This window comes from Triticum aestivum, chromosome 4D (genome assembly GCF_018294505.1).
Source record: "Triticum aestivum cultivar Chinese Spring chromosome 4D, IWGSC CS RefSeq v2.1, whole genome shotgun sequence".
Classification (NCBI taxonomy): domain Eukaryota; kingdom Viridiplantae; phylum Streptophyta; class Magnoliopsida; order Poales; family Poaceae; genus Triticum; species Triticum aestivum.
In genome coordinates, this window is record NC_057805.1 from 442974062 (window position 1) to 442990465 (window position 16404).

Here is a 16404-nt window from a genome sequence, read left to right on the forward strand (position 1 = left end):
GGCGTTCGGAATGTAGGAAATGACTACAGTGTTCCAAGAGAAATCTTCTCCCACAGTGCCAAATCCTGAGGATTGTAAACATTCACTCAGTTCTCATTTTATGGGCGGAAGACCGAGGAGAGGTCATGGTGTGGGGCGAGCTGTTGGTTTGCATGCAAATAAAATAATACAATGTTGTGTGTCCAATCGAGGTTGCATCAGCTGTGGCCAAATAAAATATTCTTGAAATCACGATTTGCATCAGGTGGAACAGTATGCATTCCTCGTTTCTTTTGTAACCAAACCAACGCACCGTCCCTATATCAGGTACAACAGTATGTAGGTTTTCGGATCCTTTGTTTTGCATCTGCGTTCCTTTGCTATCCCTATATTTTCTCACATTCCTATATTTTACATTCCTGAGATCCGAACAGGGCCTTAGATTCCGATTTTATTGGAGTCAAATTTGTGGCCGTTTTGTATACTAGCCGTACAAACACAATCTCTATACAATACATATCTTAAAATCATTCAAATTAAAGCATGGATAGCAATAATCGTCATAACATAAACTTTTATCACCGCGTTTTTCAAATTTAAACATGCAAAGTTCATCCAAAAGACATCATTTTAAACACAATGTTTTATTCAAAATCACCACAAACATGTATTTGTTCTGGATTGAGCCAATCTTTGGCATGCACCACCACCCTCTCGGCCACTACCACGGAGATGTTGTAGTAGTCGGTGATCCTCTCCCAAAACATGGTCTTGGTTTGATCCATTCCGGTCGTTGCATCCATGGAGATGGCACACCAGGCGTCGCAAAGCGCAAAGTCCTCCTTTTGGTTGTAGTTTTGGGTGCAGCTCCTTGAGGCCTTGGTGCTTGCTTCGGTCACCTCCACCACCTCCTCCTCGGCCACCACCTCTTGGACCTCCTCGGCCTCCCCTGTATCTTGGGTGGCCGAATGATCCCAAAACGAGTCATAGTTGAGATTATCAAGGCCAATGGTGGCCGAGGACTCCAACGATGCGAGGAATTCAGCTGTGTTCATCTTCGCTCTACAATGTCAAAGCAAGCACTATAAACAATCACTATCGAATACCAACGGGACGTGAGATTTTATTTTACCTTGTTGGAATTTCATCGATCACTTGGCAGCCGTGCTTTTTGTCGCCGGCTGCGGCCTTGCGCCGGAGCAGTCGCCGTAGGGGCAGCCGGAGTTGCCGCACGAGGCCTAGGCTTTGGACGAGGCGCCGCCGCGATCTTCTTCATATTCTTCTTGGCGGCCGCCTCGGCGAGCGCTGACGCCACCACCGTCAGCTTTTGAGCCCGTTTGCCTCCGGTAGGTGCGATGGGAGGGCGACGTGCCGTTGCCGGAGACGCGGTGGCCACCCCGGACACCATTGGCACGGTTGGAGGCGGAACTTGGACCCGGTGGTTCTTTGGCATCCCCAAGCTTTTTTCGGCACCGACGGCGGCACGTGGGTGGTTTTCGGCGGCGAAAAGCTGGCGCCAGTGGCCAGCGGGGTGAGCGGGGGGTTGGCTATCCATTCCGGCCGGCTTGGATCGGTCATCGGTGGCGGCAGCGGGGGCGGGAGGCAGTGCGGCACGGGAGGGCGAGAGGGAGTTTTACTCGGCTGCCACACGATGGAGTATATTTAGGAAAATCTTGGGGGGAATAGGGAGTTGGAGTAAAAATTATACTTCGTTAGCATTTTTAGGGGATCGGCTAGGTCCGCCGTAAAGGAGTAAACTGAAATTTTTACTCCCTTATGGCCGTATTGGGGGTTGGTTAGAAATGCCCTTAACACTCTCCATGAAACTTGTACTTGAGTCGATGAGCCCCCTAGCTTCCTTTTGAACAATTTAGCTATTTCTGGTAATCAATAAAACTAGCCGGATGACTCCCCCTAGAAAAACAAAAAGAATTATCGGCTGTTCCGAATCTCTTGAAAAATGTGTTTCCTCAGCAAGGCTGACTCGCTCCTCATAGGCTTTGGGTGAAACTCGGAGGTACCAAAACAATGAAAACAGAGAGTTAAATTCTCAGAAGGGAGACCGAAAGTTCAAACCAATTTAAATCTCTAGAGTTAAATTCTCTTTGGGTGAAATTGTGTTCTGAACAATTTGGTTTATGATCTTGTTTTAGAGTTCAAACCAAAGTTGTTTTGCTTGTACACCCCTTGATAATACTGTTGTCCTACACTCAGTGTGAAACTTGGATTCACCAAAAAAATCTATAAATTTCATGCTAAGCTATTGGAGTAGACGACCACTTGAAAACTTGGAAGTAGGGGTCACCATTGATGGTCCAATTTCATAATCTGACAACAATCAACACTTGTTTGACCATTATCTCATTCTTCACAATCTTAACACTGTTGCTTCAATCATGTGGAGGAAGGATTCCAACAGCTCGGGCAATGTGTATCTTCTTTTCTGATATACTGCTCATAGGACTTCGGCTTATCAAGCTGAAAAGGAAAAATGAATTTCGCTTAGCAAATTATCTTTCAAATGCATGCATAATACAGAAGTGATCTCATAAATTACAGTACCAGCTTTTTAACAAACACTTGTTTGACGGTTATCTCATTCTTGAGAATCTTCAATCCTCTTGTCAGGAAGGATTCCAACAACTCGGGCAATGTGCATCTTCTTTATGATATACTGCTCATAGGACTTCGGCGTATCATCAAGCTGAAAAAGGAAATTAATTTCACTTCGCAAATTGTCTTTCAAAAGCATGCATAGCATAATGATACAGAAGTGATCGCATGAATTATGGTACGTACCAGCTCTTTAACCGCCCCTGCAATCAACTCCCGAGCTTTATCCTCTTTAACCTGAAAGGAAGGCAGACAGATCAAACATCACATAAAAGAACATATTCCAATGGATTCCACTTGCATACCACATACAAAAGACATCACTTACTTCTGGGGTAATGGCTGCCGTGCAGATACGGAACTGAAGGGAGAAAGATGAAAAGAGATAAGTATATACATACACAAACCAATATACTCGTATTAAGTAACAGCAGCAAATTATCTATGAAGAGAACAGCCAACCTCTTCTTCCATCTCCTCCATCGCTTCATCAAACTCCAGGGCACGTTCCATTCTATGTTGATGTAACGGAAACCTGTTGAGATGACAAACCTCTGCCAGAGCATCTTTGAAACTCTGTGGAACATTGTTCAAGTACAAAGTCATGCTTTGCTAAGGATGTACAGTGTTGATAAAACAAGCGACCACCATCAAATTGAGCACAAGACTGGTGAACAGTGCAGAGTACTAACCATTCCCTGAGTGACCCGCCGCCAAATCTCAAAATAGACACCATCTAACTCCTTAAGCCAAGCAAGGTCATAGCCCATGCTCTCTATACATTCCTGAATTGAAAGAACGCAACCGTTAGATATTACTCCCTCCGTTCCAAAATAGATGACCCAACTTTATACTAAAGTTAGTATAAAGTTGGGTCATCTATTTTGGAACGGAGGGAGTACATAATAGCCAGTAGTACACTAACTAATGCATATGAGAATCTAAATAAACTAAAGCCTGAGAGGGATCTTACATAGTAGCCATTGTAAGCTAAAGCCGGAGTGATTCCGCGAAAGCCAGTAGCAGCAATCTTTATTGCCTGGTAAGCTCCTCGGGAAGAGATGAAGTCATACTGAACAACACCAAAGTTATCAGTGTACTACAACATATATAGATAATGGTGTCACTACAACATTTTTGTATGTCCATACTTACCTTAAAAGATGGCCGGTCAAAATGTATATAATCTTCCATCCACTGTTGCCAGAGAAAAATAATGGTTATTAGCCCAGAAATTTCCAGAGAACTGAACAAAAAACGGAGATTAACATGATCTGCGATGCATACCTTCAGTTGCTTGGCTAATTCCTCACTGTACTCGACGTATTCCTGTTCAATCTCATAGCTATTCAAGTACTCATGGTACTCACTCCATCTGATGTACTCACTACCACCCTACATTGGGAACAATAGAGACAACCAATTGCTTAGAAAAATTTAAACAATGACGAACCAATGGCAATACATAACCTAAACAACCACTCCAAATCTAAGACAAGAATTTTAGGATGGAGGTAGTATTTTAACGGAAGACTTCAAGCTGCAAATACTAATTTAGTTTTAACCAGATATGGTAAACAACTGAAGAAATGGCTAATATTTAGCAGAAAACAAAATCAGATGCTTACAAAAAAAAGATTAGAGGCAGTCAAAGAGTCTACCAGTGAGCCGTTTCATAAAAACAAAGATAGTGAACACTGAAGACATTTCGGCGGTTCACATCACACTATATTTGAATTCGTCAGACGGCCAGTTTCTAGGTTGACAAGTTAACAAGTTACACACTCCAATATACAGAACAGTATGAAACATTGAATGTTTTGTTTGAAGCAAAACTTACTAAAGCTCCTTAGACATAGCAATGTGATTCTAATAACAGCCAGAGTTGTGCTAATACAGTTGATCATTTTCAGTCAAAACAAATTGACCACAAATATAAATTGAAGGATCACTCATGCATCAGCACACAACTCACATAATTTCGAGGGACTAGGCGCTGGTAGTCATTCAGTAGAGCACAATTGATGTAATCACTGGGGAACGACCAATCAAGAGTGCCGTCCGTCTCGAAGCGCTTGAAATATCCCTGCTCCTTAATAAACATCGGAGTACAATCTGCCTCAGGAATGTTCAGGAGGTCATTCGCTTTCAGTCTGGCGCCGTGTGCGCCTCCGTCAAAAGGGTTTGGAGGCCAATCATCTTCCAGGTTATTGCCTTTGTTGGACAACTGTAGAAATTAAATGAGATGACACACATAAAATCAAATTAGATACAAACAGGATGTTACACAGTCGAATACATGCAGCACATAGAGCAAGTAAACGGATAGCATGGCATGTGACGATGGTACTAGTATATTGATAGGAGTTGGGCTGTGGATTGGACCTTGTACTTGCAACAACTGAAATGCATTTTTGCTCTCACAAAAGAAAAAGAGAGGGAGGACGGCAAGTGAGGCTCACATTGCATCGTAGTTGAAGTAGGACTCGCTGGTGATTTTCAATCGGCGCTCACACCACACGGTGCTCAGTCCCCTCCTACTGCCACCATATGGTCTCGACCTGGGTGAGCCTCGGCCTCCACCACCCCGTGTCGCACCGTGGTGTGCTGCCGGACGGCGAGCACCCGGCAACCCAGGCTGCTCACACCGGCGTACGGGCTCGGCGACCTGACGGACAGTCACAAGAACAAAAGCAAATTCAGAGCCTGAAACAGATGCACAAGCAGCAGCAGTAGTGCACAATAAACACACGAGCACAATGAACTCCAGATAGTCCTAAACTTTTATTCCATTACTGAACACTGCAAGGTGATGTTCTGAAAGTTTAGGAGTAGTAACCATTTTAAGCCAAAGGCACAATGAACACACGAGCACAATGGTTACTGAAATTTATCATAAGCAGCTGCATGCATCATCTACTCCTAAACTTTCAGAGTACACGCCGTACAAGCCGCCCTACAAGCAGTAGTACTCAAAAATTTACAGAAATTTATCCAGTGTACTCCTAAACTTTCAGAGTACAAAACTTCATGCATCATCTCTGAAATTTACAGAAATTTATTCAGTGATGTGCAGGCCAGCGGCGGGTGGGTTACCTGATGTGCAGGCCAGCGGTGGGCGTGAGGTAGTCGGAGACTCCTTCTCCGGCAACGTCGTCTCGGCATCCCACACGGCGCGGTCCTCGCGGGACTGCACCAACCCGTCGCCGGCAGTCCTGCTCGTCGTGGCCTCGTGGCTGTGGCTGCTCCTGTCGGCCAGCGGCGCGCTGGCGGACGGCGGCAACGGCAGTGCGTGCCGCCGTGCCCTGTCCCTGGGACGCCGACGACGTCGCCGACGCAGTTCCCATTCTGCCCGCAGCGGCCGCCGGCGGTCGGGCCCTTCCCCTGCGCAGCGAGCCGGAGATCCCCGCCACCCTGAGGAAGGTGGAGCAGCCGCGCTTCAGATCCAGCCGCCGGAGTAAAAATGAAATCTTGAAGAGGGAGAGGCGACGGTGTATGGCAACATGGAAAGGCGGCGACGACGCGAGAGGGAGAGGCGGAGGCGCTGCGTGCGGGGTAGAGGCGCCGGCGACGCGTGCGACGGAGAGGCGCCGGTGGCGGTGAGCTAGGGGTTCGAGAGCCAGCGAGCGAGTGGCTGAGCTGAGCGAGCGAGAGAGTGGGAGGGTAGTTTCGGAAACGATAGAAATGTCGTAACGCGGCGGAAATTGCACTAAAAACTCCCAACGACAATTATTTCGGAACGGAGGGAGTATTAACTGCTATATTTGCTCCCAACGAGCATATATGATCCATAACAATATATATTACAGATCACTACCATTTCTGCATACGCAATCACATGTGGGCAGCACAGTGCAGAAGGACAAGGGATTGACCAACTGTCCAATTTCATAATCTCAGAAACAACGCCTTCAGAGGAGAGGAAAATAAACATAGGTCTTTGGCAGAAGGGCAAGGGATGGACCAATTTCATAATCCCATTCTTCGGAACCTTAACTACACTGCTCCTTCGAATCCTTCAGAGGAAGTATTCCAGCAACGCGCGCAATGTGTATCTTCTTGCTGATATACTGCGCATAGGTCTTCGGCTTATTGAGCTGAAAAGAAAAAAACAAATTTCACAGGCTAAATCATCTTTCAAAAGCATGCATAATGCAGAGGTGATCTGATGAATTACAGTACCCGATTTTTAACTGCCTTTGCAATCAACTCCTTAGCCTTGTCCTTTTCAGTCTGATGAAGGCAAGCAGACAAGACATCACATAATAAAACAAATTCCAATGGATTACACTTGCATGCCACACACACACAAAAAAAAAACGCAACTACTTACTCCCGGGGGAACCTTTGCCGTGCAGGTATGGTACTGGAGTAAGAAAAGATGAAAAGAGGTAAGCATACATACACAAGGGAATATCAAGTTACTGCTGCAAATTACCCACAGACCAAAACAACCTACCTCCGATTCCAATCTCTCCATGGTGTAGTCACGCTTCAGTGCACCTCCGCTAGAGCATCTCTGAAACTCATCTGAACATTATTCAAGGCAAAAGTCATGCATTTCTAAGCATACAGTGTTTGTAAAAACACGGAACCACCATCGAATAGTTGCTTAGTTATGCGGGGAGACGGGTGTATAGTGCAGATCAGTACTAACCTGTTTCTCAGTGACCCGACACCAAATCTCAAAATGAACACCATCTAAATCCTTATACCAAGTACGGTCATAGGCCATGCTCTGTTTACACTCCTGAATCGAAAAACAAAAAACTGTTAGATACTACAACCTCCATCCGCAAATATAAGATGTTATAACTTTTTTTCTGAATTGGATGTATATACACACGTTTTATTGTGTTTGTTCACTCATATTTCAGTCCGTGTGTAGTCCATATTAAAATATCTAAAACATCTTATTTCTTATATTTGTGAATAGAGGGAGTACATGGTATCCGTTGAAAGCTACGTAAAAATAACGCATATGAGGGAACCTACAAAGTAGCCATAGTAAGCTAAAGACGCAGTGATCTTCTGAAAGGTAGTAGATGCAAGTTTAATTGCTTGTAAAGCTCCTCGGGAAGATATGCGATCCCACTGCACAATAACTAAGTTATGAGGGCACTACAAGATATATAGATGAGAGGGTCGTTTCAAGATTCTCGCATGGCCATACTTACCTTATGAGATGGCCGGGGAAAATCTAGATAACCTTCCATCCACTGTTGGCAGAGAAAAGAAGTGATTAATCCAAAATATATACACAAAGCACTGAATAAATAAAATAAAATCTCCTTAACATGATCTGTGGTACATACCTCTAGCTTCTTGAACAATTCCTCACAGAACTTGACATACTCTTCTTCAACGTCATGGCTATGAAGGAACTCGTGGTACTCAGTCCACCTGGCGTACTCGCTACTACCCTACATTGAAAAGGATAGAGAGAGAACCAATTGCTTAGAAAAAATTAGAACGACGGACAATACATAACCTAAATAACTATATTTTAACTGAAGACCACAAGCACCAAACCATAATTTTATTCCAAAGCAGATATGATAAAGAACTGAGCAACAAGGTGAAAAAGCATTTTGTCAGTTGACACTATATTTGAATTAGTCAGTCTTGCCAGTTTATAAGTTGATACATTAATGAGTTAAACATTTCAGAATATAATATAACTAAAGGTTGGTCTAAGGCGAATATTACTGGGGCTCACTAAATGTAGCATGAACTCGCACACGTAACTGGTCGATAGTCTGGACCCTGATATACTTTTCCATTATTTTTTCAAAGCAAGACCACTTGGTGATTATTTAGCACATCTCATGACTTTAAACTGATCATCAATCATCAGATCATAGTTTTGGAGGCTTTAGTGCGATTGTAACAGCCAGACACAGTTGTGCTAATACAATCAACCACAACTACAAATTGAGGGACTACTCATGCATCAGAAGATAACTCACATAATTTCGAAGGACTAGGCGTTGGTAGTCACTAAGAGAAGGATCTTTGCAGTAATCAGGGTGGAAATACCAATCAAGTGTGGAAATTTCCTCGAATCGTCTGAAAAATCTCTGTTTCTTTAAGAACGCTTGATCGCACTCGGCCTCAGAAACGTCCTTAAGGTCAAATGTATCTTCCTTTCCCTCCTCTTTCAACTGTAGACAATGCGATGACCCAAAAGATCGAACCAAATGAAAACAGGATGTTAAATAATCCAGCAGATGTAGCATATAGCAGGTAAATGCAGGCAACAGGATGCATGATGTGTGATGATACATAATTCTATACTAGATAGAACTGTGGATTGAACCTTGTATTTGTAATATCTGAAGCGGCAAAGTGCGTGGCGAAGATCTTGCTCATCGAGCTCCTCATTTGTCAGTTTACGGGCAACGATATAACAAGGGATGCGAGGTAGCTTGTCATGGTAAGCAAGGAACTCCTCCTCGCTGATATCCTCTCCCATGCCGCCCAACTCATTCAGCTGTTCGATCAGATGATTGGCTTCTTGCACATGTTTATTTTCTTCCTTGGCATGTACAATCTCGTTGGGATCAGATTCCTGAAAGTGCTTGGGATGCTCCTGCTCGTGCAGCACCTCTCCACTCGAGCTGGTATCAGCCTCCACCTCTGAGCTCTGCTTCTGCAGCGTCCCTCCGCTCAAGCTTATATCAGCTTTGTGGTGCTTCTGTGGTATCTTCAGACTTGAGGCTGTGCGCGCCTTCTTGCTAGGGTGCCCGGCGGCAGATTCTTCAGAGTACTGGGAAGTAGAGTTCCCGTGAAGAGCACCCGAGCCGGCAGACCCTCCGCTCGAGGGCGTAGCCTTCTTCTGCGGAATCTCTCCACTCGAGGCAGCGCCCGCCGCCGCCTCCTTCCCGAGATGCGTTGTCGGCACGCCTCCGCTCGAGGCCGCAGCAGCCTTCTCCGGCGGCATCTCTCCACTCTGAGCCAGTGCCCACCGATCGCAACTTCCTCAGATGCGTCGTCGCCGCCCCTCCGCTCGAGGCCGCAGCGCGCCAACCCCTATCCGCGATCCGTCCGCGGCAGTAGCGCTCATCAGGCTGATAACTGTCCCCGGCGTTTACACACAGAGTTTTTTTTAACACCCGCGTTCACGTCGGTCTATTTTTTTTAACATCAAAATACAGACGCAAGCGATCATACATACGCGCATACCCTCACCCCTATAAACACACACACGCACGCACACCCTACTCCTATGAGCAGCTCCGAGAGACTGAACCGGCATGTCATCTTAAAATTTACGAAGTTACCGTAAGTGCCTCGTCGTCCTCGGGAACGTCTCCTCCCACTGAAAACACATCTTTTTTTTAAGGATTACTGAAAACACATCTGATGGGTCGGGAATACCAGTGTCCCTCTAACCATCCAACCACAGATTGGTTCGCGCGTCCACGTCGATCTGACTCAATTGATTTGCAACATGGGTCAGGTTGCAAACTCCTGAACGCATCACGGCTCACGTCGCGGAGAGTTTGACTTATACTACACGTTGTCACGTGCCATCGTGAGCCCAATGCGCCGCTTCTCATCTTTGGGTTATCCTCTCGTCTTCTTCAACCAATCCCATCTACAACTCAGCTCTCAACTTCTTTTCTTCGGCGAGCTGCTAGTTGCTCTCCAAGAGCCTCTTCTATCTCTCCCTGCCCTTTCCTACTCTTGGTGGTGGAGCTTATCGTGCACTACTGCGAGGGCAACGATCACCGCGGATACAGACCGACGACTGCTGCTGGTGACTGATGAAGGTGCTGCAAGTGGCCACTACTTGTGTGGGTTGCTGCAAACTCCCCATCGATGTTGCAAAGCGGCACTTCTCTGTGCTCTTTTTGTCCATGCTAACACTGCTACGGGCTAGGGAGCAATGTTGCAAGGTAACAACCACTGCAACAAGTCGACGACTACTGCTAGCACCGACAATGGTGGATGTGCAATGTGGGTCATGTTGCAAACGTCTGAGGGCAACATGGCTCATGTTGTAAAGCACTCGTCTTGCAAAACTCCAAGCACAATGTGGGTCATATTGCCTGTGATCAGGGCGGCCTCGGAATCATGTCCTCCAAACGCATGAACATTATCTTCATGGGCCGGCCCAAACGTTCGAGAAAATCACAGACGAACGTAAAAATTAATCCCAGCGTCCCATGACGGACTAAAATTAGGTAGGTCCCACCATAAACAAAAAAATACCACGGGACAAAGAATATTATGACCAAACCAAGAATACCTATTCCCTTTAATAGTAGGTATAGATATAGAAATACAGACGCAAGCGATCATACGTACCCGCATACACTCACCCTTATAAACACACACACGCACGCCCTACCCCTATGAGCAGCTTCGAGAGACCGAGCCGGCATGTCATCTTAAAATTTACGAAGTCACCGTAGGTGCCTCGTCGTCCACGGGAACGTCTCCTTCCACTAAAAACACATCTGGTGGGCTGGGGATACCACTGTCCCTCTAACCATCCAACCACAGATTGGTTCGCGCGTCCACGTCGGTCTGACCCAATTGATTTGCAACATGGGTCAGGTTGCAAACTCCTGAACGCAGCACGGCTCATGTCGCGGAGAGTTTGACTTATACTACACATTGTCACGTGCCATCGTGAGCCCAATGCGCCGCTTCTCATCTTTGGCTTATCCTCCCATCTGCAACTTAGCTCTCAACTTCTTTTCTTCCGCGAGCTGCTAGTTGCTCTCCAAGAGCCTCTTCTATCTCTCCCTGCCCTTTCCTACTCTTGGTGGTGGAGCTTGTCGTGCACTACTGCGAGGGCAACGATCACCGCGGATACAGACCGACGACTACTGCTGGTGACTGACGAAGGTGCTGCAAGTGGCCACTACTTGTGTGGGTTGCTGCAAACTCCCCATCGATGTTGCAAAGCGGCACTTCTCTGTGCTCTTTTTGTCCATGCTAACACTGCTACGGGCTAGGGAGCAATGTTGCAAGGTAACAACCACTGCAACAAGTCAACGACTACTGCTAGCACCGACAATGGTGGATGTGCAATGTGGGTCATGTTGCAAACGTCTGAGGGCAACATGGCTCATGTTGTAAAGCACTCGTCTTGCAAAACTCCAAGCACAATGTGGGTCATATTGCCTCGTGATCAGGGCGGCCTCGGGGATCATGTCCTCCAAACGCATGAACATTGCTCTGCTGACTCGATGGCTATGGCGGATTTCGAACGGAGAGGGCGGCTTGTGGCTCCGCATCATCCAGCAGAAATACCTGCGTGGCCAGCCGCTCGCCTTCTGTCAGCGGTCCGGGGGCTCCCAGTTCTGGCAATCCATCATACAGCTCCTCCCAGTCCTCCGCACAGGGACTTCGATCGCGGTTGGATCTAGCACCGCCACGTTGTTTTGGTTCGATCGTTGGGCTGGGGACGCCCCCTTCGCGACTCGCTTTCCTGGCTTGTTCTCCATTGCGGTGGAGCCAAGGGTATCTGTCGCGGTGGCCCTTATTGACTTAGGGCAACTCGCGTTCCGACGGCCGTTCGGACCTGCGGACACCGCCGATTGGCATGACTTGCTCGACTGCATCGCACTGCACGAGCCTGACCTCGATATGGGGGATGATCGCACCAGATGGCATCTAGAGCTATCTGGTCGGTTCTCCACTAAATCCCTATACCAGGCGATCGCCCCCTCCCCGGGACCCGAGGCTCTCACCACCATTTGGGAGATCCGGCTTCCCCTGAAGATTAGAATATTCTTGTGGCAATGGATCCGCGGCCGCCTTCCGTCCGACGTGGAGGTCTTGAAGCGCAACGGCCCTGGTAACGGGTGTTGCCCGCTTTGCGGGCCCGAAGAGGACTCAAACCATATCTTCTTCATCTGCGTGTCCGCGCAGTTCCTCTGGAGTTGTTTTCGCGAATTAGTGGGTGGGAGTTGGGACCACAACAACTTCCCCGCTCTCTTCGCCAAACTTCAGGCATCACCACCCTCGTCTTGCCACATTAGGTGGCTGACCATCTTGTGCTCGCTGGACGCTGTGGACTGTTAGGAATAGGCTCGTGATTCAACGTATACCTCTTCGTCGCGCTACTGACGCTCTGTTTAAATGGTCTGGTTACTTGCAGCTTTGGCAGCCGCTTAGCCGCCCCAAGGAGAGAGACGCCATCACCTCCATCATCACCCAGCTTCGCGCGATGGCTCTCCGGTTGGCTTCGCTGCTCCCCCCACCACCTCCGGAGCCGGACTAGATCTTCCCCGCATCGTCGTCGCCACCGGGTGTGTTGTGTGTGCTTGTGTGTTGGGCTTGTTGTGCAGTGCCCACAGCTGAACCCGTTGTTGTGTGTGTGCTTGTGTGTTAGACCTTGTCTGCGGTGGCGGTGTGTGTGTGTGTGTGTGTGTTCGTGGCTGGTACTTTGTGAACTTTGTGCTCGGTGGTTACTTTATTTATAAAGCGGGGCGAAAGCCTTTTTCGGTATTGCAAATCATTGAGCATAACATGACTCGTGTTGTAAAGCCTCGTCTTGCAAATCCCCAGGCGTAATATGGTTCATGCTACAAACCTCCGAACACAACATGGATCATGTTGCAAACACTTGTCGGTTGGCAGACACGAATCGAACGACTCTCGCGGGTGGATCCAACGGCTCGCTACCCAGACGATCTTTTCAAAAGATCAGGCTGACTGAATATGCGCAGAGCCCGTGTCTGCGTCGGTTACTTGCTTGTGAGAACTGAGAACGAACAATGTTGAAAAATAATTGGAAAATTTACCACCTAGGGTTGCTTGTTTGCGACGTTGATTGAATACGCACGACTCCCGTCAATCGGCCTAGGTTGTGCACCAACGCTTGTGCGAGTTGGAGTCCGACTCTGGTTGGCTGGCTGCATGCTGTAGATGTTGGCACATCCCGTGTGGTCATGGTATGAGGAACAGGGTTGATCGGCGTGGGCTTGGGCACAGGCGCTTGGCCGTGGCGTGGCCACGTGGCGGACAAGGAAGCACCAAAGCAAATTGTTTGAAACAGACAAAATATCGATTGGTCGATCTTTTTTTGTTGCAAGGGGGCCTAACCAGCGGGTCCCCCCCCCACCGGGATAGAAGGATGCTCCAACACTGCCACGCGTCGTGCATTGAGCGCACCACGGGCAAAGCCCTTTTTTCTCCCGCTTTTGTTTTCTGTTTTTCCGTCTCTTGTACTACTTAATCCGAGTACAAGTGATGTCGCACGAGAAGTACATGTTCCACCTAAAAGTATATGTTATACTGGAAGGGCGGGACAGGTTGCCTTTCTAGTACATGATGTGTGGTGCTGGAAGTACGGATTGTACTACGCGGGAAGTACAAGTTGCACTACGCAGTAGTACACTACCCCATGAAAAGTACAAGTATATTACTGCATGAAGTACAATTTCATTATTCTTATAAGTACAATTTCATGGTATCTAATTTCAAAGATATATGTGCGAGGAACGCAGCTGTGAAAATGGTACGTAGTTTGAATGTTCGATTGAAGAGATATTTTGAAACTTAGATCTTGCAAAAAAGAAACACATACAGTCAACCACAATCCCCAGGTGGAAAAACCCACCAAAACTCTCGCTGTGACAGGTGGCAAACATGTGTTGTACCATACGTCGCCATTTTGAAGCAACCTTTGCAAGAGGTACAACCTGAGGATGTCGACTGGCGAAGTGGAAGTTGTGCAGTCTTGATTGTGGGCTTCTGTTACAATTAGTCCTGGCCATCTCAGGCCCGGCCCTGTCGGCCCACCCAGGCCCAGCCCTAAAATCCAGGGCCTAGGCCCGATGGGCTTGCCCGTGGGCCGGGCTTGGGCCTGAGTTTTGAGCCCATCAGCAGGGCCTGGACGGGCTTGGGCTTGGCATATTGGCATTTTAAGGAAGAGGCCCGGCCCACGGCCCTAAGCCCTAAGGGCTTTTCAGGGCTTTTTACCAGATGGGTCGGGCTTGGGCTTGAAAAGTAGGCCCGCTGAAAGGGCTTGGGAGGGCCTGGGCCTCAGTTTTCTGCCGTGGGCTTTTTTAGGCCCGGCCCAAGCCCGGCCCGGCCCGGCCCATGGCCAGATATAGTTACAATGCAAGTTTGACAATGATTCTCTCCTAGAGGCAGAATTGTTATTCTTGGCATTTTCGTAGATTGGGTGCACTTTTGCATTCTTATGTACTATCCATTTATGTGATTTCATACAGATGGGTCCATGTTGAGGATTAAACAGCATCAATACATATTTGTAGATTGGGAGGCCCCTCGAGAGTTTGCTGGCTCCCGCGTTCGTACTTCGTTTGACAGCTTTTGGTTGGACTTCATGCAGTGAAGCTGTGAGTCGCTTGATCACTCAATGTGGTTTTTCTTAGTTTTCTGGGTCTTTTGCTACCACTTGGTCAGCATTATACCCGGCCATCCGCTCTTTTTTATCTTTCTAAGCTTTTTTAGGGCTTGTTGAGCTGTGTCCTCAGCAGAAGCCATTTGTACTTTCCGTCTTGAGACCTGGGTGTGGTGTGCGTGCTATGTTGTTACTTTATGGTATTGGTGGTTTGCTCTATTTATAAAGCGGGGCGAAAGCCTTATTCAATAAGGAAACAAATAGTGACCAAGATTTATGTGCTTCTATTTTCTACACCATACGTGTATCATGTAAGACTACTTCACATCAAAAGGGTATCGAAGGCCAAGATCTCTACCCGCAAGGCCGCAATAGTAATAAATATAGGTATGTTAACTAAAATTTGCTCCCAGCCTGCATAAGTGATCTGTTACATTATATTATTAGATCAGTAACATTGCTGCACAAACAACGCTCATACTCTCATAAACAAAGCTCGTTTGACAATTATCCCATTCTTCAGAATCTTAATTACACTATTGCGTCAGTCTCAGTCTTCTCGGATGGAAGGATTCCAACAATGTGTGCGATCTCTATCTTTTTTCTGATATAATCCTCATAGAACTTTGGCTTATCAACCTGAAATGTAATAAATTTCACTAGATAAATCATCTTTCAAAAGCATGCATAATGCAGAGGTGAACTCACAAATTACAGTACCCGCTTTTTTACTGCGTCTGCAATCAACTCCTTGGCTTCATCCTCTTCAACCTGAAGGCAAGCAGACCATACATCAGACAAAAGGAAATATTTGAATGGATTACACTTGCATGTCACATACTTACTCCAGGGCGAATGGCTCCCGTGCAGGCTTGGAACTGAAGGCAAGAAGATGAAAAGAGATAAGCATATACACAGAAAGGAATATTACGTTACAAGTGCAAATTATCTATCTATCAACCAAAACAGCTGGCGTACGTCCTTTTCCAGTGACGTCATGGTGAACTCATGGCCCAGCGCAGTTTGCATTAAACTTTGCCGTAACGGAAACCTGTTCAGCTTACAAACGCCCTCCAGAGCATCTCTGAAATTCATCTGCGCAATATTCAAGGCAGAAGTCATGCGGTGCTAAGCATGTGCTGTGTTTGTACAAACAAGGAACAACCATCGAATAGTTGCTTAATTGATCAGGAGACTGGTTACGGTGCAGATCAGCACTAACCCTTTGCACAGTGACCCGCCGACAAATCTCAAAATACAAACCATCATACTCCTTCAAACATATATGATGATAGCCCATGCTCTCTTTACACTCCTATAAATCAAGTGAATGCAGCTGTTAGATACAACATAGTAGCCACTGCAAGCTACATTAAATTAATGTATGTGAGGGATCTTACATCGTAGCCATTGTAAGCCAAAGTCGGAGTGATCTTGGGAAAGCTTGTAGCAGCAATCTTAATTGCTTGATAAGCTCCCCG

General features: G+C 46.9%; 2 protein-coding genes across 3 annotated transcripts; both read right to left on the reverse strand.

Moving 5' to 3' along the window:
• Positions 1–2048: 2048 nt before the first annotated feature.
• Positions 2049–6226, reverse strand: LOC123098470 (uncharacterized). The gene is made up of 12 exons (XM_044520457.1): positions 5689–6226; positions 5055–5260; positions 4568–4819; positions 3880–3987; positions 3748–3789; positions 3566–3664; positions 3285–3377; positions 3055–3168; positions 2921–2953; positions 2779–2829; positions 2542–2683; positions 2049–2457 (listed from the first exon to the last, which is right to left on the reverse strand). Exons 3-11 carry the CDS (start codon positions 4694–4696, stop codon positions 2576–2578), a joined length of 777 nt encoding a protein of 258 aa, XP_044376392.1. The 5' UTR covers positions 4697–4819; positions 5055–5260; positions 5689–6226; the 3' UTR covers positions 2049–2457; positions 2542–2575.
• Positions 6227–6462: 236 nt separating this feature from the next.
• On the reverse strand, positions 6463–9650 carry LOC123098469 (uncharacterized). Of its 2 annotated transcripts, none has more exons than XR_006447793.1 (10): positions 8912–9650; positions 8562–8756; positions 7908–8015; positions 7770–7811; positions 7588–7686; positions 7250–7342; positions 7052–7122; positions 6926–6958; positions 6775–6825; positions 6463–6689 (listed from the first exon to the last, which is right to left on the reverse strand). XR_006447793.1 is itself a non-coding variant. In XM_044520456.1 (10 exons), exons 1-10 carry the CDS (start codon positions 9533–9535, stop codon positions 6585–6587), a joined length of 1410 nt encoding a protein of 469 aa, XP_044376391.1. In that variant the 5' UTR covers positions 9536–9650; the 3' UTR covers positions 6463–6584. The 2 variants fall into 2 exon arrangements, 1 of the variants encoding a protein (XP_044376391.1); XM_044520456.1 differs by having other exon boundaries at positions 7052–7111.
• Between the last annotated feature and the right edge of the window lie 6754 nt (positions 9651–16404).